The following is a 24,379-nucleotide window of genomic DNA, read 5'->3' as shown; positions in this document are numbered from 1 at the left end:
TGTTACATGTTGTTATACAGTTATTGAAAATATGGCATATCGTAGAGAAATAGGTATCTACTGTATTCACAGGCATTCAACAGGAGGACTCCATGGGTTGTCTCTGAATCTAAAATGTTCCCGTGGGTAACAGAATTCTGCGTTATCCTGCGTCTCAATGCTCTGCGAACCTGACCTAGCGCATGGGGACCCCCGGCCTTCTGGTCAGAGGGAGCCCACGGGGATGAGGGGACTATTAACGTTGGTTTCAGGTGTAGTTACAGGAGCCAGAGGGTGGTAGCGGCCAGCAGCAGGGAGGGCCCTAGGGTGGAGGCCAGGGAGGCGGCCAGGGGCCCGCCGTTGTACACCAGCCTGTAGGAAATTATCTCCACCTTGAAGCCGTTCTCCGTGGCCATGCAGCGGAAGACGCCCTCTGTGAGGGGGACGTGGGAGGCGGGCCCCAACACGCAGGAGTACCCGGAGATCAGACAGGGGTAGTGCCTCATGACGTTGTCTTTCTCCCAGCGGTAGACGGCGTGGAATGATTGCACGGGGCAGGGGAGGAAGATGGTGCTCTTGGAGTCCACCGCCACTACTTTGGGCGATGTCTTGCGCAGCTTCAGCGCTGTTGGGGGTCAGAGAGCAGAGAGTGGTTGGCATTTTGGATGGTGGTCATTCAAGCAAGTTACAGAGAGTTTGAACAAAATCAAAAATCAACCCCTGCTCTTCAGATGAAAACTAAGTAATAACAGATGTATTATGCTTGAGTGTAGTTTTTTACTGTAATTGTCAAGATCTTTCATGCTAGCCTGGCTCCAGATCTGAATTTTTGAATTGTCAAAATGCGATTCAGGGTCTGGAAAGGCTCTCGTCCAGAGAGATCGCATAGTTGGAATTCCTTAGAATGAAACTGTGCAACGTGATTGGTGACCACTTGGCTCTGCTGCGTCCGTCGGCGTCAACTGTCAGCATCTATCAACAAACAAGAAATGAACCTCTGCGATTCTCTAATGTCGGGCGGCGGCGAACGCGACGCAACGGCTGCAGGAGCCGCAGTCATTAATCGCAATGAATTAATTTCCTTAGCGTCTGATAGTTGATGTTGACGCAGATGCTAACAGACCCAGTGAAGCCAGGCCATTAGGGGATGAACTACTCGCTGAGGACTCCTTCAGCAATGCCCATAGAGGCAAACATCTGCAATGGGAGCCTATTCAGACTGGATAATGAAATGAAACAAAATGAGAATTACTAAGTCTGAGTGTCAGGCTACTTTCATGCCACTCTTCAGTATAAAATATCAGCTCCCTGAATAGAGTTGGTCACCATAAAATGGCACGCATGCCAGTTGCACTACTGAAGTTAAGGAGTGCTGGAGAAGGAACATTTTTTATGGAGATACCAACACTATATCAAAACAAGACAGCCCTAAATAGCATCATGCCGAATGCCACACCTTTGCCAACTTCCCTTTTGGTAAAAATCACACCCAGGTGGTGAAGTAGGCTAAGCGGTGCAGGTTTATGAGCAATCTCTACTGCCCTCTGCTGTGTGCAGCGGTGTTGGTGACTCATGCTATGAACGGACACACTTCACATAGTCTAGTGTTGAGCAATCCAAGCACCCAACCTCCTCCCCAACACACATGGATCCTAGTTCTACTTCACTCTTCTCCCCTAGGCTGCCTATCTCCCAATGAGGGAAAGCATTCTGTCAGTTCACTAAGATATACTTGTTTTCATTAATAAGTTGTCAATTTCAATAGTAGGGCAGTGCTTTGGTTACCTACAGCCTGAACGTTATGAGTTGTTCACTCACTGAAGATGTATGAGCAAGTGAATCCTCACTGATTTTCTCTGGGAATCAAAAGCAGTCAACATTTAAATGAAACAGAAAACATGTATGCATTTGAAATGATCAACTGCTAGACTGTTCTAAACATTCCACTGGGGAGCGTGGTTTTCCTGTCCCAAATACCACCATTCATTTTATATTATGAGGAAAGCATAGCCGGCTTCAGACAGCTCTATCTCAAGTATTTGTCACAAAATAATAAATGTCACAGCTTAGATATTTACACCATATGAATCCTGGGAACCAGATGGACATTTCAGTCAGTGTAGCTTAAAAACTATAGGAGCAGTGACAGGTATATTCATCATTGAAATCAGGGCTGCCAAGTTTGACCAAAAGCTTGGGGTGAGATTTATCCCTTTCCCTGTTAAAGGGGGTTCTTGGCGTGAGAAGAGGCTGAAATGCGTGTCTCATGTTCAGACATGTTCATGACAGCACTCCTACCGTTTTAACAGCACAAACTCATATTAGACCTATATATCGAAACATTCGCACTATTCGGCTGGTGTGATTTATAGATTTTGAGTTATGACCATTTGTTTGACAACCATTCTCACCATTGAAACGAATGGCGCTCAATTTCATACCCATTTTCTAACGTAGCCATTCCTAATGTTTTTAAGTTACAATGACATATTATATTATGAAATGTCCAACTGGTTCCCAGGATTCCTACAGTGTAAATATCTAAGCTGTGACGTTTATACTTCTTGAGATAGAGCTGTCTGAAGCTGGCCATGCTTTCCTGATGCCTGCCCTCTAGTGCAATGGTGACTCCTGATTGACCTTATTCACACGAGGGCGATTTCACTCTTACGTCACGCTCAGGTTGGGAGAATGCGGAAGTATCCATAGACCATATAGTACAAGTTTGTTATAAAAATAACACTTCAAGATTCGAAATAGTCAGGATAGTCAGCGCATTAGTCATCAGCTCATTCCCGTCCATGTATTTCATAACGTGAAAACTACCGCGGTGAAAAACAATCAGAGTCCGGTAATTATGAGTTTGTAAATCCAGTAGTGTATTCTGGAAGTTATTTCTGACTATTTTGAATCTTGAAGTGTTATTTTTATAATGAACTTGTACTATTAGACTATGGATACTTCCGCATTCTCCCACTCTGAGCGTGACGTAAGAGAGAAATGGCCACTGTGTGAATAAGGTCAATTGGTCTAATTCTCATGCTACAAATAGACACATACATACAGTACACAAACACACACAGAACACACACACACAGACACATGCCACTTATAGAGGCAGCTGCACCGCCTTAAAATGAAGCTATTCTATTCTATCTTTAGGGGTAGTTGAAGTTAGAACCAGACTGAGCTACAGAGATTTGGACCAATGTGATGCTAAACCTGTCCTTTGTTATTGAGGTCAAGCTCAATTATATATCACCTTTAGACCATTGGCTATAGAGAAAAGTCCCCACACTGGATAGAGAGAGACCAGACAGGAGAGAGAGAGACCAGACAGGAGAGAGAGGGTCACATACCTGCAGCGTCACCACAAACGGAGGCATTTGATTGGTCCAGGTACTGAATAAGTGTCCTGATGGGGGGAGAAGATACAAGAGAATATATGAATAAATGATCATCATTAATATACATAATTAGCAGGTAAAAGTTCCAGTGGGAGGCGTCTCAGACCCAGTCGTGATGTTGTATCCGGCGGGGATGGCAATGCACTTCCTCCTGGGCGCGTCCCAGGCGCACGACGGGTCACGAGACAGGACGCAGTCCCGACAGGTGTCTCCATACCGACCGCAGTCAGCCAATGGCAGTCGCTGGACTTCCATCGCCGTGCCAACGTATAAGTGACCCTGCAAGAGGGGGAAGCGATGTAGATATATCACGATGTGAAACTGTTAGAGAATCGGATTACACAACTGTGAAAGTCATTCGTATGACCACAGGCAATGCTGAGCGTCATGTTTTTATTGAGCAGATTGAAATCCCCTTTGAACATGGATTATTTTATAATGACTTACAACTCCTAGAGCATAATAACAAGTGTATGGAGTATGTACAGTACAGTATATGACAGGGAGGCTGCTATTGCCGGTCTGTCTGTCTGTCTGTCTATCTGTCTGTCTGACTGTCTGTCTGTCTGTCTGTACCTTCTGGGAGTCGATGGCCATGTTCAGAACAGGACCCTCGTTGTGGAACAGCGAGTACTGAGATATGATGAAGGCCTCCTCAATGGTGTGCAGAACCTTGAGAACCTTTCCCTGCTCTGTGGACAGAGAGAGGGGGGCAGGGGGGGGAAGAGAGAGAGAGAGAAAGAGAGAGAGAGAGAGAAAGGGATAGAGTGAGAGAGAGACGGAGAGAGAGAGGGATAGAGGAAGAGTGAGAGGGAGGGAGGGAGGAAGAGGGTGATTAAAGAAAGGTCCCTGTGGGGTCTGAATGTAACAGAACTAAACTACAAAGGTGCTCAGAGAGCACAGGCCTCTGCCCATAAATGCAGAGTTGCAATGGTTAAACTCACTCCTCAGTATAAATATCGCCCACTTGCACCATCGAAGAGGAAGCTTTTCAGTGGCGTAATTGGTAGTGGTGTTTATGTAAGGGTTTGGTTTGGGACCCAGGCGCAACAGGAAAGGAGGAGGCAAGGAACGGTAATGCCCGGAGGGGCGATTTAATAAGATCACAAAGGGGGACGTGGTAGTCGTACAGCCGTTGGTCAGGCAGGAGCGTGGTAGTCGTACAGGCGATGGTCAGGCAGGAGCGGGGTTGTCGTACAGGCGATGGTCAGGCAGGAGCGGGGTTGTCGTACAGGCGATGGTCAGGCAGGAGCGGGGTTGTCGTACAGGCGATGGTCAGGCAGGAGCGGGGTAATCGTACAGGCGTGGGTCAGGCAGGAACTGGAGAGACGAGGGGGAGAGGTAGGGTGAGTGGTTGTAATCACAAACGGGGAACGAAAAAAAACACTACAAAACACAGGTAAGGAAATTGTAGGCTATAGGCTATACTTTACCACATACGTTTATGGTAAGATCTGGCGATGAGTGGAGTGTAGACCAGGTTCTTGTAGAGGTGAAGGTGATTGCAGAACGAGGGACAGGTGTGGTGATGATAAATGGAAACCGGTGAGTAGAGCCGCGCCCGCGTCATCGTCGGAGACGAGCGCGCCGTTCTTGTCTTTGCGCACGGGCCGATGTGCTGGGCATGTCGGGATCCGACTCTTCGTCACCGGAGAGGGAGGAGACTGCCGAGTCCGCGGAGCTGGCCGGAGACGGGGAACGCCCGGCAGTGGGGGGAAACTCCGGAGAGCCAGAGCGTTGTATGCCCGGGCCGATGCGACGTGCGGTAGAGCGCGTAGGACGCCCCGAGCGCGCAGCGGGCCCAGAGGGGAGAGAGGGAGGCGGTTGTGGAGGCGAGGGCATGCGAGCCGTAACAGTTTATGACAGGCGGTCATGTGTGATACCAGTATGGGCCAGTTGCAGGAGGAAGCAATACTGAAGAGTGAGGTGATTAGCCACCGGGCAGTATGGTAAGTCTAACAGCTTTTCAGTGGCGTAACTGGAAAGCTGTTAGTTGAAGTAAAGGGAAGTGAAACCACATTTTGTTTGAATTTGTGTATCCACCCAGTGATTCGGATATGCTCCCAAATGTACTGGGTTCTAAGTTGGCCCATGCTATACCCCTCCTATGCTACACCCCTCCTCCGAGTTTCCTGAAAATCACTCTAGTTTTTGTGTAATCCTGCTAAAGAACAAATGAACGAACGGACAGACGAAGGAACACACGCGAGTGAAAACATCCCCAACACCAGAACATACCCCAAGGCAACAAAACAAAATGAATAATGGCTCACAACAAAAAGAACAAGACGATTGTTGAATTGTCATTAAGTTGTACTCCCTGGAAGTGGTTGGGGATTGACATCTTTCACGCCCTCACCAGAGACCACTCTGACTGAATTTGGGCTCCATGTTTAAAAATAGTAGCCTTGTTTCATTCTTGTCAACCAATCCCAGAGAGGTATGCGGAGAGGTAGTCCTGTCCTACAGCATGTCCTGGTTCCTCTATTACTATATTAAGCTATTAGGATTAGGCTATTACTCCACACACAGAAGACTAACTGCTCTACTTCCTTATCAGGCCACACCTGAGACCCAAGGCTGTTCACAGATCCATCAAGTCATTTTCTACAGCTGGTACATCCATCAGAGAGCACTGAAGACTGCCCGTTGCGTATCCTTTGAAAAAGAGATGCTTAGGACCTCCTGGTTATATAAAGGTTAAATAAATAAAAAAATACATACAGTACCAACTTTTATGTGCATATGTGTTGAACCTTGAATGCTGGGCCATGGCAAAGGAACATCTTTCTTTCATCGCTATCATGGTAGCACCAAGTAGTCTAGACAAACAAAATAGTCATTCAGCCACACACGTGCGCACACACACACACACACACGCACACACACACACACACACACACACACACACACACACACACACACACAGTCTCACTACCACACCCACTACCACACTCACTACCACAGACACACATACTGTACCAACACACACACTCACTACCACACACACTCACACAAACACTCACTACCACACTCACACACACACTCACACATACACTCACTACTACACTCACTCACACACAGGGACGTGCACAGATAGACACGAGGTGGTGCTAGAGCACCTGCCCTTTTCCCTCTGGACAAGGCAAGTGCCCTTTTGAAAGTTAACTTTTTATTTGATTTATTTGATTTTTTTTTACAGTGTAAGCCTACTGTATGTGGCCCATGGTGACATTGATCAATTCTCGATCAAAAGCGTGTAATAATAATGCCCCAAAATGCGTTGTAATTTTGCCAGCACCCCTCCCCCCCCCGCGCACACACACACGTGCCCGCGGCACACCCGTGCCCCTCCCCAAAAGCGGACACAAACGGAGGCGCGCTGCAGCAGCACTGCACACACGTCTCCTCCCCTGCCCTTTCCCCATCCAGAGTGCCCGAGTGATGACAGCTAACCAGCCAGGTAACATATAAACCATACGAGTGTAGCCTATTGTTTGCCCCCTAAGCCTCAGTTGCCGAACTATAACTTGCATTGATTTGTCTCTGTTGTGAAGTAAGTCTCATACAGCGCCAAACAACTGAGCCTAAATTAGCTAGTTATAATCAATTAATGGATTTAACGTAATGATGACCACCACACGACCACTGTCGGTAGAATTTGTTGTTGGTACAGCATGTGAAGCCAACCACTAACCTAGTCCCCCCCCCCCCCCACCCCCGTCAACAACTCGCGCGACAATCAAAATACAAATTATCTGTAAACCCCCCCCCGCACAAGGTGCCCTCATTTTCCACTGAGCACCTGCCCCTCAAAATGTCTGTGCACGCCACTGCTCACACATACACACACACACACAGAAACACACACACACACACACACTACCCCACACACGCACACAGACTCACTACTACACTCACACATACACACAAACGCACACACGCATACCTGTTCCCAGGTACAGCACGCTGTAATGCTCATCGTTGACAGCCAGCACCATGTCAGTGACGATGTGTGTGATGTGGTCATCGATGGGCAAGTCCAGCGGGGCGCCCCCTACTGGTCGGATCACGTCTTCAATCTCCGGGTGGTCCTGGACCACCCCCAGGTTCTTCGGGTTGTGGGCGGCAGTCGAGTTCTTGAAGACACACTAGGAGAGGAAGTGATGCAATGAGGGAAGAAAAAGAAGCAAGACTCAGTAACCCCCCCCCCCCCCCCCACAGAGTCACGTCACAAACTGCGGTTTCCTCTGACAAAGGCACATTGGCCGCGTTTCCCAAATAAGAACGTTCTTGGGCTCCAAAGTAGTGGCCAGCTAAGACGGAGCCTTAAGAAAAGAGTGTTTCCCAGACGCATTCTTAGTGGCCTTCTTAACACAGCGCTAAAGAAGGCTGTTGAGAAGCACCTTAACCGGAGCTGTCCACCACCTTGGTGCAGAAAACAAATCAATCGATTCCAAGCTAATTGATTGTTCCACATAATTACATGCTCCCAAATGAGGTTTTGATGTAACAAGTGGCGTCCTACTCACCCCCATCAATAAAATAAGGCTACAAATGAACACGCAGGGAAACAAGGTGACCGAACGCGATTATAATACTAATTGCGAACTGAATCTCCCATTTCCCTGCTGTTCTGCTATGAAGGATAATGTTATGTACCATTAATTTGTATGTAATGTGCTAAACAAAATTAAATAGCCTTGCTCGCATTGCCCATTACAAGTATGAAACACCAGTCACATACAGGCCTACTGTGGTTCCCCCACAAAAGTGCCATCATGCACGCAGCAGAATGTCTGAAATCATCAACTGACGCAAATAATGTCCAATAACCCTGATAAAAATCAGAAAAATAAGTAAATGAGAACATAAAATGAAATGTAACATTACATGATGCCGTGACCCCAACAAACATAATTGGGAAAATAGATATGCAAGGAGAGCAGGAGTTGAAGCCGTGCCCACCAAATATCAACAGCTTACTGTTGCACGGGACAATGTGAAACTTTATTTATTTCAGACATGGACTGCAGCTCAAATTGCTTTATATAGAGAGCCTACAACAAGTGGTAAAGTAGGAGGCAGTAGGCCTTCATCAAATAGCAAGAAAAACTACAGAGCAGCATCAAAATTACAATTTAAGCGACGTTGGGTTCTGTGAAAGGGCCTATATAATTCCAAGTCATTCTTATTAGTGTGAATGCTTTAGAGCATTCACACTATTGTTATCCAGTTCTTTATAGTTTTTTCTTACTTCTTCCGTACGTTTTTTGGCTCTCTGTAGCTCCTTCATACTTTGAGCCACTTAAACCATTTTTATACTTTTTATAGTTTTTAAAATATTCAGTCTTTTCAAATTTTTTTTTTTATGGAAGTCAATGGGGGAGTTTTGAAACATTCTTCCGCCTTCAACTCCTTCATACTTTGAGCTACAGAAACCATTCAACTATCAAAATGTATAAAAAATAAAAATCTATTTTCTGCTGCAAAACGGTTGTTTTCATCAATCTGTCTTGATGAATCGCTAGTTGTGCTTACATAGAGCATGCCTGTTGTGGTTTTCACATGCCATGATCTTTAGAAACGTCTTTCGAAACGAAATAGCTTCCTCACTTGCTCGAGCACGCATTCGCACAGCGCGCAATCGTTGCTCCAGCACGCTGTGCGCATGTGTGCTGGAGCAAGTGAGGAAGCTATTTCGTGTCTAAAGACGTTTCTAAAGATCATATTACAGAGGCATGTGAAAAACAACACAACAGGCCTATGCTCTATGTAAGCACAACTAGCGATTCATCGAGACAGATTGATGAAAACAACCGTTTCGCGGCAGAAAATAGATTTTTAGAAACTGCATTCTAAGTGCCCCGACCACCGCCATTACATGGATATACTGGCTGGCGCTGGATTTTAAATTTCTTCTACATGCCTCCGAACTACACCAAAGTGATCTCGGTGAGTCAAACGTCTTATAATATGTCGTAAATAAGGTCCAGGTTGTCAAAAACGAGCATTGTCCTTTAAGGTCTTTATGGGATATCTTTCAGCTTTTTAATAACTTTCATACTTTTTAAAATATTCAGCTTTTTTCAAAAATAATTTACAATGGAAGTCTATGGGCAGACCTTGAAATCCTCTTCAGCTTTGAAACCTATCTCCTCCTTCATTTTTTGTGCTAGAAATCTCCTTTAAAATGTTCAGGACCTTTAGCTGTCTTCAGGATGTCATCATATTTTTTTTAATTCCTTATAGTTTTTATGTAATTTAAGTTTGTTTTGGACCTTTTTTAACATTGAAGTGGATGTGTGGAATGTTCAGTTTTTAGAGTGTAGCAGCTCGTTTTTTGAAACATCTATACATTTTGTAAACTGCTGTCGCACCTACAGTTTTAACAGCTCATACACATATTATACATTAAAACGTTCACACAACTGTGCGGATTCATAGAATGTAAGTATCTAAGCCGTGTGACTTATAGTTTTCGCTGTATGACGATTTGTTCGGCAACTGCGCTCTCCATTGAAACGTATGGGCCCACACTAACTTTTGAGCTGCTCATTTTGCATTTTTACCCTTTTTCTAACTCGTTGCCATGCCTACAGTTGTTAAGCTACACGGACATGTCATAGCCTAAAATGTTCAGCATTTTCTCAGGATTCCTACGGTGTTAATATTTAGGCTGTGACCTTTATACTTTTTGAGAGAGAGCTGTCTGAAGCCAGCATGCCTTTCCATTGAAGTGAATGAGAGGATGCTCACAGTGTCAGTTGGGATTTGAATTTGGGGACACACTCAGGCTCTCTGTACAGGCACCCTTTTCAGTCCCTCCAGAAAAACGTGATTATGCGATCGCATAATTCATTGCATAATCAGGCAAAAGGCGCAGATTATGCAAGGGTCACATTATTTTAGAAAGAGCGCATTTTCACCGCGATAATCACTGAACTCGTGGAAAACGTGGAATATGCGGGGCTCGCTTGATTTCATACTTCCCGCATTTTTCTGCTTCAAGTTTTAATGTTTTTTGCCTCGTTTGTAGGGTTGCCACCTTCAATTGGGAAAAATAAGGGACACCTTGCCAGCAGTCCCATGCTCACGGAACACAAATCAAGCTCCCCCATGAGATTATGAGTGTCAGACATCTCATTTCCTGCATTCTAGTGAATTGCACCAATTTATGTTTAATGCATCAAGTTCAAAGTCCTCTGCTATTCTCATCATGAATGAAGGAAATAAATAGCCAATAAGAGTAGGCTAAAGCACAGCTGCATCGATTATATAAAGATCAAATCAGTAAACATTAGATCATAGACATGGGCAAAATGTTTGGTCTGATAAACTTAGAAATAGCAAATGACCTGGACGACCACAGAGACCAGACATCGGGGGTTGTTTATAAGTTCCAAGGCTGCCTTTTAAGGCTGCCTTCAATCATGACGCCGGTCTATACCGTACCTGGTCTAGGCGCTCTCGCATAGGCTATGGTTTTGTTATTTCTCGTATCATTCCAAGCATGTGAAGACGTAGTGTAGGCTATATGCATTAGAGTGTGGTGTGCACGAAAATACAGGACAGGTTCTTGCATTTTTCGCATATTCTCGCAATATTCGCAAGTTCCCGCAACTTCAGAAAATCCCCGCATTTTCAATTTCCTTCCTCCCTTCCTTCCTTCCTTCCTTCCTAACTTCCTTCCTACCTTCCTTCTATTCAAATAAATATTCAGAATGACAATATTATTCAGGTTGTAAACTCATATTTATAGCTTTTGTACTTTGTTAGCTATTGAACTTATTAAAACTGCATGAGTCATGATGATTGGTCTAATCTATTTTTGTGTGTAGTACTAGCAGTTGTTGTAACGTGAGCATGTGTCCTTTTGTCAACAACAACACCTCCACAGCTACTGCTTCTCATCTGAACTTCCATACTAACACCTCCACAGCTACAGTACAGCTCAGCCCCTGAGTGGGCTAGAGACACGCGGTCTTCGCCGGGGGGTGCATGGGGATGGCGCGGAGGTCACTGATCTGCCCCCGACCGGCTCTGAGTCTCGCCACCACGCCACTATCCATGCCACGCACCCGACAACTCAGACCCTGAGTGGGCTAAGGACACAGGGTCATCGCTGATCGGGGCAGGTGGGAGGCCCAGAGACCGGCTCTGACCCAAGGAGGCGGAGTCTCGCCATCACGCCACTACCACGCCATGGACCTCACAACACAGCCTCTGAGGCAGCTATAGACACACGGTCTTCACTGGTCAAAGCAGGTGGGTAGCCCGGCGTGGCCTACACTGTTCACTACCAGCTCAGACCCAAGGGGGCGGAGTCTCACCACCACGCCACAGACCTCACAACACAGCCTCTGAGGCGGCTAGAGACACACCGTCTTCACTGGTGAAGGCAGGTGGGTAGCCCGGCGCGGCCTACACTGTTCACCACCGGCTCTGACCCAAGGGGGCGGAGTCTTACCACCACGCCACGCACCCCACAACTCCGACCCTGAGTGGGCTAAGGACACAGGGTCATCGCCCGTGGGGGCAGGTGGGAGGCCCAGAGCGGCGTACACTGTCCAAGACCAGCTCTGACCCAAGGGAGCGGAGTCTCGCCATCACGCCACTAACACGCCACAGACCTCACAACACAGCCTCTGAGGCAGCTAGAGACACGGTCTTCACTGGTGACCGCAGGTGGGTAGCCCAGCGTGTCATAGAAATTATAGTTTTCAACATCTCCTTTTGTAATTCACCACCTCCCTCAACCTTTCACATAGCTGTGCTAACCTAATTCATGACAGGATGCCCTCCAGGAGGTCAACACAACTAGACCCAGAATAACCATCCTTTGTCCCTTTGTCTCTTCAAGATTCTACCGCCTTTTCTCATGTCACTTGTCTGTATTCTCGACCACTGTTGATGACGCCTGCCATTTAATATGACGTACAATGGGTTAGCCAATCACATCCTGGAAGCGCCGTACCTGTGTTTTGCTTGAATATCAGGCGGCGCAAGATCAGGAGGCGGCACTTCTTTGGATCAACCACTCATGTGCGTTGTCCGGAAGTCCTTGCGCTCGTATGTTTTCTCAATAAACCAGACTTAACCTGTTTGAGCGAATCTTGGTAAATCCTTTTTGACTAGATCAGTTAAAATCCATCACAAGCGCGGCCTACACTGTTCACTACCAGCTCTGATCCAAGGGGGCGGAGTCTCACCACCACGCCACAATCCACACCACGGACCCCACAACTCAGACCCGTGAGTGGGCTAGAGACACACGGTCTTCACTGGTGAAGGCAGGTGGGTAGCCCGGCACGGCCTACACTGTCCTCGACCGGCTGTGACCCGAGTGGGCGGAGTCTCGTCACCACACCACAGTCCCCACATCTCAGCCCCTGAGTGAGCTACAGACACACGGTCTTCACTGGTGGGTGCATGGAGATTGCCCGGATGTCAGTGCACTGCCCCCGACCTGCTCTGACTGGAGGGGGCGGAGTCTCGCCACCATGCCACTATCCACACCACGGACCTCACAACACAGCCTCTGAGGTGGCTAGAGACACATGGTCTCCACTGGTGAAGGCAGGTGGGTGGCCCGGCGCGGCCTACACTATTCACGACCGGCTCTGACCACAGAACTCAGCCCATGTGGGCTAGAGACACACGGTCTTCACCGTCTGGTGCATAGAGATTGCCTAGAGGTCAGTGTACTGTCCCCGACCGGCTTCCAAGCTTTTAAGCTATACATTCCATCATTTATTCCATCTTTCAGCTTTGACAGTATAACTATTGCTCATCTTTCAAGCTAAAGGCTCAGTTCAAGGCTTAAACTACTCGGGTTGAAAAGTTTAAAAGTATTTAAGTTCTTAGCTTCTTTAGGTAATGCAGTTCCAATTCTTCAAGTTTCACATTTCAGCTAAGCTTCCAGGTTTTCCAGCCTACAAGCTTTTTAGCAATACATTCCATAATTTATTCGACGTTTCAGCTTTGACAGTATTACAGTTTATCTTCCAGCTTTTGTAGCAATGTATTTAAGTTTTTAGCTTCTTTAGGCAATGCAGTTCAGATTCCAACTCTCCCAGTTTCATATGTCAATCTTTTTATGCCAATCTTTTTAGCTATACATTCCATCATTTCAGTGTAACAGTTTACCTTCCAGCTTTTGTAGCAATGTATTTAAGTTCTTAGCTTCTTTATGTAATGCACTTCAGTTTCCAATTCTGCCAGTTTCACAGTTCAGCTAAGCTTCAAGGTTTTTCAGCTTCCAGGCTTTTCAGCTTCCAGGATTTTCAGGTGTGATGCATTTGACATTTCAGATTTTTCACATTCATGCATTTTCAGCAATGCTTTTGCTATTCCATTCAGCTGCTCAGCATTCACACGCATTTTCTGCAGGAAATGCAATTTTCTAGTTATAAAAGGAATCCATTCTGATTAGAGGGATATCCGTAGCCTAAAGCGTAAACTTTTAAAACACATGTAACCATATTACATAGGAGAGATTTTTTCCACAATTTTAAACACTAAAGGGTGCGTGAAAGGAAGAAAAAAGGGGAAAACACAATAAGACGAACACTGCGCATTGTTAATATCTCCTTTTGCCTGACGCGGCTGGATCTGCGAGTGTTTGGTCGCTAAGAAGGTGTTAAGAACGCCCCAGACCCTTCTTACAAAACCTGCTTAACGAAAGATCGTGTTAGGCTAAGAAGAAATCTGGGAAACGCGTTTGCTTCTTACGGGAGACTTAAGAAGGGTGCTTAAGAAGGGTTCTTAGCGCTAAGAAGCTTTTGGGAAACCCGGCCATTATCACTCATCTGAGCAACTTTGAGCAATTTCCTGATTTTGACAGGCACTGCAGATGTCTGGGTAATCTTGTTCCTATTGGTGAAAGCCTTACCATGCCGGGGCGATGGCCAATCAGAGGGCTGTTGTAGCCCTTTAGTTTAGAGTTGGAGAAGGCTTGGTCAATGTCCTCGATGGAGTAAGCACAAATTACTGTCGTGCCCCTGAACAAACACAAAACAGAATATTATAATTATATTTTAATTAAACAAAAAAAATATATTCAAAATATGTTATTTTTAAGCCCAAAAATGGATAACTCTGCAAAGCCATTTGTGTCTTGATTGAGCACTCATGTTGGAGGCAAGTACTTCAACCTACATCTACAAAGCAACCCTCCTAGAACTGTATCTCCTTACTCGGTTGCTACCTCGGCTCACACAGCAATGGTCTCCAGGGTGAGAGGATGATGTCACCCTACTGTAGGTGGTGATGTCACTCGAACGCGACGCGTTAGCAGTTCAGAAGGGAGTCACAAAGTTTATCTGACCTGGAGACGGTGGAGTCAGAGAGAGCTGGACTCACCAGGCGTTGGCAAACAGCCCGTACATGACCCCGGTGCGCTTGTCGTGGGCCGTCAGCACCACGGCCTGCCTGATGTTGTTGTACTGCTGGGGGGTGTTTCCCGCCCCACACATGACCCGCGCCTTCTGGAAGGTGGTCCAGGAGTCCGCCAGCAGGTTCTTGATGCCACCCTCGTCCACCTGGGAAAGCGAAGACACGCGAGTCACGATGTAACTGGCCAGAACGGTCTCAGGACGCCATGCTTATGACTGTTCCTAGACTACGGACTGAGTTGGGAGAGAAGGCCTTTATGTTTTCTGCCCCGTCTGCATGGACTAGCCTGCAAAATTAACTTACACTCCGGGATCTAGTCCCTCTGAATGAATTTAAAGGCATGGTGACATCTATACAAACAGACTCTTATTGATACTGGTTGTAATTGTTAGGGGCCGGGCGGCTCAGCTGCCGATCCCTCTGATATTTCCCAATATTTTTCTGAATCATCTTCTTCTTGCAAAACCTACTCCTCCCCCATTTTTTTTTGTAAATTGACACCCCAATTGCTACACTAGATCCTCAGACTGTCCTCCACAAATTATTTTCACAGAGTTTTGAAATATCAGTGTCCAGGGTGCATCAAAATGCTTTACCGTAAACCATACTGTATGCAGCTACTGCAAATACTAGCTCAATAAATCTCCAATGTTCATGAAAAAAATGACAAAATTTTCATGACATGGTAGATGTAGTGTGAAATCTTTCAGAATTTTATAGAAACTCTATTTCTGACAGTATTTCGAAGTCTGTCCTCATTTTGTCCCCTCAAACTACTGCTGTTCATACAGGAAAAAATGCACTATAGTGCAACAGCAATGTCTCCACCAATCAGAGATATTGTTCTTGGCAACCCCACCCCAATAGCGGATACTAGGACCACAACTGGCTAAATTAGCTTTGAATGAGTAGCCTCGCGTCACCAGTCTCTCCTCAGGGAGAAGAGCCTGGTGTCTATTTACTTCACTGCCTTAAGCCCGCCCCTTCTTCCTGCTCGAACCTGTAGAGCCCACCTCCTACTTCCGCTTGCTTTATTTACATCAATGGAAGAAAACATGGACATACCTGAAGAAATATTTCAAGAACTCATGGAAGAAGTGTGCCGGATACATAATATCACACATTTGAAGTCACTGCAGCGTCTTAGCCTCCGAAATTATAGATACAACAACTGTTCTTTTTCCGGTCCAGACCGGATGATTATGCGATGGTCATCCTAGGCGCTTCCCCTCTAGACCGGCGAAACAACTGCGAGAGATAGGCCCCAGACTACTGATTGAGAAGACACCTGTGCACTGATTGTTTGATTGGTTTCCATCCGTCTTGTTAGTCTGTGTATATATAGCCTACATGTAGCTCTCCTTTTGTTCTTTGTCTGTTCATTATTTGCTGTAGCTGTGCGTTGTCCCTGGTGTTTGTCCCAACTTGTGAGTCTGTAAGTTTGTAAGCTTTGTCTTTTTTTCTCCACTTGTTGAGTGTGTACCTCGTTTATTGTTTAGTCTTTGGTTTTAGTTTTTGGCCCTTGTGGTGCCTTTAACAAACAATTTGTGGAAACTGCTGAAACCTCCAAGTTACATACACCTGTGACATTTGCAACCCTTGTGATTGTGATGTTTCTGTCATAGTTCTCACATGGCAGGTAGCCCAACAAGAGTTCAAGCCCAGGGGGATGCACAATAAAAGGCATTGTGCTGTGTGACATATAATTTTTTCAACCATATTTTTATTTTGTAGCTGTTACTGTTTCTTCATCTTGTTTGCATCTCTTCATCTGACCAGTCTTTTGTCTGCTTACATCTCAATCAGTCCCACCTGTGTTCAATCCATCAATTCAGTCAAATCAGTGAATCCATGCTCAGTCCAGAGTCCCACAACTCATTCCCATCACAGCATGTAGGCTTACTCATATGTTCATATCTAGCTGTGACAGTTATACTTTTTATTTTTTAGTTCAAACTGCCAGCTTCTCACTTGGTGGGTGATGCAGAATAAACATGCTAATGTATACTCAGGAATTGTACTATTTGGATTTCAGACACGTTTTTAAAGATTTTTTTTATTTATTTAAGTTTTAAATAATTAGGGTCCGAGCAGAGAGCCTCATGTATTTGTCATTTGTCTCCTTCCTCTTCCTCTAAACTCCCGGCCCCGACCCAGAGCTGCGCAGCAGCTGTCATTTTAATTGAAATGGGATTGTTTGTCTTCCCTGCACTTTTACTGTATGGCACCATATTGGCCCATCTTTTTGCACTACCACCGTTCTCGGCCAGGTCGCTATTGAAAAATAGATTTTAATCTCATTGGGTCCAGACCTGGTTAAATAAAGGCTAATGAAAACTGATCCCTGACCGGCAGTATTTGGGTTGGTTTGTGACTTGGATCTGAATCTGATTGGTTGGTTGAAGGGGCGTGGTTACCGCGCAGCCCCGTGGTTGGTTAAAGGGGCGTGGTTACCGTGCAGACCCGGCCGATGCGGGCCCGGTAGGGCTCCTCGTCCACGTTGGCCGTCTTGTTGATCTCGCTGAAAAAGATGTAAATCTCCTCCTGGTGCTTCTGGGAGGCCGGGATCAGGGCAGCTCCTGCAAACTGGGGATCTGCGGCAGAAAGGACAGAATAGAGAGACTCCTCTCTTAAATCCATCCTGTTTTCACAATAGAGAGACTCCTCTCTTAAATCCATCCCGTCTTCAGAATAAAGAGACTCCTCTCTTAAATCCATACCGTCGTCAGAGCAGAGGGTGTATTTACTGCAGTGTTATTCTTCACGAACAGTCGTAATACACCCCAAGGGGGTGTGTAAATATAACAGAAGCCAAGTGCAATAGCACCATAACTACGTGACAGCCGAGTCCTCGGCTGGTCCCTCCCAGTCGCCTTGCCCTGACAGCGCCCACTCTGATGCAGTCATTATCTGTCTCTCCCCCCCCCCCCCCCCACCCCCCCACAGGAAACAGCCCCCTGAGCTGAACCGCAGGGAACACCCTCCTGCACAGCTGCCCTCCCACTCACTCAGCAGCCACTTGCTCTCCGCCTTCAGGAGCTTCTGGGAGCTGAAGGTCCGTCGGAGAGAGCCGGCATGGCGACCCACGGCTGATATGGCCGAGTAGAGACTCCCATCTATAACAGAGGGGGAGGTCAGAGAAACAGGGTGGAGGTGAGAGAGGTGAGGAGGGGAAGAGAGGAGGAGAGATGGAGAGAGAGAGTATGGGGGAGGAGATGGGGAGAGAGGAGGAGAGATAGGGGAGAGAGGAGGAGAGATGGAGGGAGAGAGTATGGGGGAGGAGAGAGGGAGAGATAGGGAAGAGAGGAGGAGAGATGGAGAGGGAGAGAGTATGGGGGAGGAGATGGGGAGAGAGGGAGAGATAGGGAAGAGAGGAGGAGAGATGGAGAGGGAGAGAGTATGGGGGAGGAGATGGGGAGAGAGGGAGAGATAGGGAAGAGAGGAGGAGAGATGGAGAGGGAGAGAGTATGGGGGAGGAGATGGGGAGAGAGGAGGAGAGATGGAGGGAGAGAGCAGAGACAGGTGGAGAGAGGAGGTGAGATTAAGGGAGAGAGAAGGAGAGACGGGGAGAGAAGGAGAGAATAGAGGAGAGAAGGAGAGATGGGGGAAGAGGGAGACAAATGGAGATGAGAAACGCAGAGAGGGGAAAAAAACGAACAGAGCAAAGCTGAGTGCTGCGATGTACGTCAGCCTATAACCATTTTACAACCCCTCCCCTTTAGTGCCCTGTCTCCATGGCGATAAGCAGGACTGTTTGGATCCATGACACTAATGGTTTACTTTTAACTGATCATCATCAGGATGCCGCACCACTCTAGCAGATGACTAGCTCAGTGGTCATCACCCCGCACCCTGATATACTCTGCCAGGTTCTGCTGATGGAAAATAACAGTGACGTCGTGACAAGATGTTTCCACATGCCCTTCTATTAGAATATTTATCGCTATTTGTAAAAAATAAATAAATAAATAAATAAAAGGCTTTATACTGATCAGCCGTTAACCCTAACGCCCAAGACTATGTTAAGGTAGCAGATCTCAAAGATCTTGACAGGTATGAGCAACATGGCCGAAGCGAAATACTGTCTGATACTTTCTGATCTACAGTACGTGGAGAGAAGAGGAAAGGTGTGAGGGAACTGGAGTGAGGGTTCGGAGGGGGGGGTTCTTACCCACAGACAGGCTGATGGACCTTTGAGAGGGGTAGGGTGGAGAGATGTCAGAGGGTGGCGTCATCTGGCCGTTGCTAGGGACGTCTATGAACACGGTCTCGTTGACCTACAGTGTGTAATGAAGAGATCACAACTCCAGCCACATCCAGGATGTGTACATCATAGCCAGTCGAAGCTGTCGAGATTTGCAATACTTGAGCCGATACTGTCGGCGATCAGTCTGATCGAGGCGTGACCTTTCAGAAGGGCGGAGAGGACAAGATGAGGCTCACCAGCAGCCAGCATTTAGGTGTTCCAGCATTCGTTCCGCAAACCACAAATGAGTCGTTAACTCTCTGAATGACTGTGATGAAATTGTCGCACTCCAACTGTAGCAGAGATAGGGGTGAGAAAGAAAGATTAGGGAGAAAGACAGAGAGAGAGAGAGAGAGGGGGGGGGGCAAGGGAGATATAGAAGGATGAGATTGGAAATGATCCACTCCTCTGCCATTTGGCAGAAACAGCAGTGACTGACCTCTGCAGTACCACTGGTACCGTAAGTGGACTTTTATCACAGAGAAATGTCCAGATCAAATGTGTGCATGAATACCAAGCTCAGCCCTGTGTGTCCCGGTCCCCAACCTTCCTCAACATTTCACACTTTGTTGGTGATGGTAAATGGACTGCACTTATATAGCACTTTTATGCAAAGCGCTTTACAATGGCCTCTCATTCACCCATTCACACACACATTCACACGAATGGCAGTATCTGCCATGAAAGATGCTAGCCTGCTCATTGGGAGCAATTTGGGGTTCAGTGTCTTGTCCAACGGTACTTGGACAGGAGGGGCCGAGATTAGAACCGACCCTACGATCATTGGACGACCCGCTTTACCTCCTGAGCTACAGCCGCCCCGGTGATGTCATGCTAATGAGAACCATCGTAGGTTCTTTGGTTGTCCTTGTAGGGGAACCCTCTGAAGAACCCTTTTTGGTTCCATGTAGGACTATTTCATTAATCAAAGGTTCTAGCTAGAGCCATTCACCAATAAACGGTTCTACCAGGGAGAAAAGAAAGGTTCTTAAAGGGTTTTACAGAGAGTTCCCATACAGGGAAAGCTGAAGAACCATTACATCACATTACAGTCATTTGGCAGATGCTTTTATCCAAAGCAACTTACAACAAGTGCATTCAATGTACAGTAGGTATGGTGGTAGTGAAATATGCTACTACTCACCAGAACTCATGAATGAATCTTCTAAACAAGCATCTAAGAGCCTAACCTAGTACTAAACTCAAAGTGGTAGAACAGCTAAATATAAATACAGTACATTTTTATTTGTAATGTGTGTTTTCATAAGTACAAATACAATATAGGTGCTAGGAGGAAGGGTCAGGGTAGTACTTCTTGAAAAGCTGAGTTTCCAGCCAGTGGGGGACATTGTCCTGACGTTACTGGAGAACCTTTTAGGACCCATCCGACACTCTGCTGATATTTCCATGCTGTTACTGTAAGGTCTAAGCCCTCAGCTGCACTGTACTGAGGTGTGGTGTAAATATACTGTAACTCACTCACCCGGCTGAGGGGATGGTGACGACGATGAAGCAGTTACCGTCCATGAGATTGTTGTTGATGATGATGATGATGATGATGATGATGACGATGATGATGATTATCATGGTGATAGTCTACCTTTGGTGGGGCTGACTTGGCGATGCAGGCTGTCTTTGAATTCTGATCAGCCAACAAAGGGAGCTGTGAAAGACAACAGTATTTTTTGGGGGCCCAAAACAGTACATTGTTTTCAATACATTGTATGATAGATATGACGCTTCTGTTGGTGGTCATCAAATTTAGGTTTGAAGATAAATTACACAGGGTCTTCACTCCTCACATCAGGGTCTGTATCATAAGCTAACAATAAAATGTCATCTTTTAAGGACAAAGCTCGACCTAAATAGGTCATTGTTGACTGCGACCTGTCATCGTGGACTGCAGGAGGCATTTGTGCGCTTCATACACGTTTACTTAGTCAATATTGACAGTGATGTGACCAGGCCACAGTATCACCTTCAGCCTATATTGACACTGTCGTCCAGGTCTATTATCTTTTCCCTTCAGCTGGATAGAGGCTTTGGTCCATAAAAGCATGCATGACTGGTCTCCTGCTCTCTCTCCCTTCCTTCCCTGGTGCTGAACTAGGTCAACGCGGGGGCAGTCTTCTTATTCATGCTGTGGCCCTGCGTCTGGATTCCAAAGTGCTGTCACCATTATATTACATTATGTTACAGTCATTAAGCAGACGCTCTTATCCAAAGTGACTTAAAATAATTGAAAGTCAGTGTACTGCTACTTGCCAGAACTCACTCACTCAAGTCCATCTCTTTTCCAAACAAGTGTCTAAGAGCATAAGTGCAAGAGTAGAATAATATAAATACAATAGGTGCTTAAAGGACAATGCTCGTTTTTGACAACCTGGACCTTATTTACGACATATTATAAGACGTTTGACTCACCGAGATCACTTTGGTGTAGTTCGGAGGCATGTAGAAGAAATTTTAAATCCAGCGCGAGCCAGTATATCCATGTAATGGCGGTGGTCGGGGCACTTAGAATGCAGTTTCTAAAAATCTATTTTCTGCCGCGAAACGGTTGTTTTCATCAATCTGTCTTGATGAATCTCTAGTTGTGCTTACATAGAGCATAGGCCTGTTGTGGTTTTCACATGCCATGATCTTTAGAAACGTCTTTCGAAACGAAATAGCTTCCTCACTTGCTCCAGCACGCATTCGCACAGCCCGCAATCGTTGCTCCAGCACGCTGTGCGCATGCTGCACGCAGTATATCCATAACATGGATATACTGGCTCGCGCTGGATTTTACATTTCTTCTACATGCCTCCGAACTACACCAAAGTGATCTCGGTGAGTCAAACGTCTTATAATATGTCGTAAATAAGGTCCAGGTTGTCAAAAACGAACATTGTCCTTTAAGAGGGATGATCCTGGTAGCACTTCCTGAAGAGGTGAGTTTTGAGCCTGCAGCGAAAGATGGGCAGCGACTCTACTGTCCTGACGTCAGTGGGCAGTTCGTTTCACCGGGACAGAGAAGAGCCGTGACCGTGCCCATGGACCGCCACCCGCTACATACCTGGCGGTCGCGCACCGCGCCGTCGGAGAACGTCAGCACGTAGACCACGGCCCTGCCCCCCACATACAGAATGTTGCTGCCCTCCTGGTGGTAGAGGGTGATGTAGTTCTCCGGTTTACTGAAGTGGTATCTAGAGGGCTCTGTGGGTCGTACCAAAACCAGTTAGACCAGTGCAAATATCATGAATGAATACATAAATAGCAAGATTATTGATGATGAGGGGGTTTGGGGTGGCTTGACACAAGTCAAGATGTGTTTTTTTTGTTTTTTTGTACATCGTTTTCAATAAAGATTAATCAGTTAAAAAATGTAGGATTGAACCATCATAAACTTAAAACTGTCGTTAAGTCAGTCAGTTTGGTTTAATATTGATTAAATATTGGCATTGGATTAAATCAGGCAATGGCCTGATGATGCCTAGTTGAACTTAACTTGAACCAGCTACTGTCACTGTTACCAAGACGCGTGCTTTTTCAGAAATAGGGCAACAAATTGATTTGATTGATACAATTACAATTCTCTTCTTACGCGCACACGTCATGGCCGTCTGTCTCAGCGGCAGACATATTCCGGAGCGCAGAGCACGAGCGCCGACTCCTCAAGTGGCCGTGCGTAGACGCCGGAAGGGGCATCGGGGCGGAGACGCTGTCCATGGTGCTGAAATAGCGTTCGGTCACCAGCCGCTCAAGTGCCCGTATAAGCAACTGAATAACCCTCAGATCTAAATTATCTGGCTTCACCGTTATGATATGTATCGGTTTGAGAAGGGATGGCCGTCTACTGACATGACCTTTAGGGTAGGGCATTTTATAACAATGGATGTGTCACCACGTAGGCCTGTTGTACTCTTCCAGAATATTAGGCTATGCCAAGGCGCCGCGCAATTGTAAAGACGGTAGTGTCTTAACCTGATACAGCCCAGTCTGCTAGTGAATATATCAGAGGGTCGGAAGGACGTGAGTTGAATAGGCTACATCATTGTGAGGTTTGAACGCGGGTGCAATTTCCATATTCATCGACTTGTGTGTGTGTGTGTGTGTGTGTGTGTGTGTGTGTATGTGTGTGTGTGTGTGTGTGTGTGTGTGTGTGTGTGTGTGTGTGTGCGAGTCTGTCCACACACGCGCGTGCATGTAGGCTATGTTTATGGTCTTGTCGATGCTTAATACTGCTGCCGCGTCAGCCGCCTCGTGCACCTCTGCACTGCAGTTCTGCCGCGCGAGCTAGGCTATAGCCTAATCTGCCGACCTCCAAAATGCAATTTTTCCACAATAATTAATCATGAAAGCATGTAGGCTGTAGAGCCGTCTGCATCTCTCTGGTGCTTTGCCCTTGAGGAAAAAAAGGGTCTCGCTCTTTAAACCCCTCAGCGCAGGTAGAGGTCTATCCGCTCCGCTCCGCGTCACGTGAGGAGGCTGACAATTACAGGTCCAAGAAGTTCTGCTGGCACCTCTGAGGTCACAAAATTAAACGTCCTGATTGGTAAACAGCGACGTTAGTGCGTTGCCATGACAACTAACGGGCGAATGTCTAAGCAACGCGCTCCTGGCTGATTGGCGCCCGCAGATGATTAAGCGACCAACAATGGAGACACCAAAAACTCCAACGATGGCGACTACACAGCTCCGCTTTCTGATTCAGCACAGGTCCTCGTCAAAGTGGCATGTAGCCAACCACTAAATGTGTTCGCTGAAATCCCTTACAGTTTAGTGGACCACAGTTTATAATAGCCTAAGGATGATCAATAGGCTAGGCTACTTGAATCGGGACTGAACTAGACTGTAGCAAATAACTCGATTAGGATTAAGACTTCAGTTGTACTGATGTCCAGGCAATTCCTTTGGGCTTGATATAACATGCAAGACACGTATCCTCGTAAATAACTGCGCATTTGCTTCAAATGAGGCATGCAATGAATGAGGCAAAGTGCACTATAAATTAGGCTTTTGGTAGCTTTTCTCTAATAAAATGTAAATGATTTATTATCCCTTCGTGGAATGTCACACAACACAGCTTGACATAGCCTATAATTGGCTGCATCCATTTCATTTCGCGTGTACTCGCTCATTCCGTCATTTGACAAATAGCTTAAAACATCTGACATTAGAAGGACATACCGCACCACACAAAACACACGACAACGCCCAAACAGCCAGCCAAAATATGAACACAATCTAAACTGTGAGAATTAACCAATAACCTATACTGTAGCCTACCTTGCACAACGAATTTGAGCCGAGGTGACTTTCCGGCCAAAATCATCGAAAAAAGAGATGTCAGGAGCACGTACTTCAT

The 24,379-nt window shown here is 46.3% G+C and overlaps 1 protein-coding gene across 1 annotated transcript; it reads right to left on the bottom strand.

Annotated features, from left to right (window-relative positions):
• Nucleotides 1-257: 257 nt before the first annotated feature.
• On the bottom strand, nt 258-24,379 carry LOC311312751 (semaphorin-7A; the record flags this gene model as incomplete). Its single annotated transcript, XM_084442747.1, has 14 exons — nt 258-604; nt 3,339-3,394; nt 3,493-3,665; nt 3,963-4,078; nt 7,336-7,537; nt 14,281-14,389; nt 14,751-14,929; nt 17,238-17,377; nt 17,792-17,899; nt 18,955-19,060; nt 19,227-19,322; nt 20,630-20,692; nt 22,088-22,227; nt 24,301-24,379. 14 exons carry the CDS (start codon nt 24,377-24,379, stop codon nt 258-260), a joined length of 1,914 nt encoding a protein of 637 aa, XP_084298873.1.

The sequence above is a fragment of the Borostomias antarcticus genome, assembly GCF_949987555.1.
Source record: "Borostomias antarcticus genome assembly, chromosome: 8".
Lineage (NCBI taxonomy): Eukaryota > Metazoa > Chordata > Actinopteri > Stomiiformes > Stomiidae > Borostomias > Borostomias antarcticus.
This window is presented reverse-complemented; position numbering and strand designations above follow the sequence as displayed.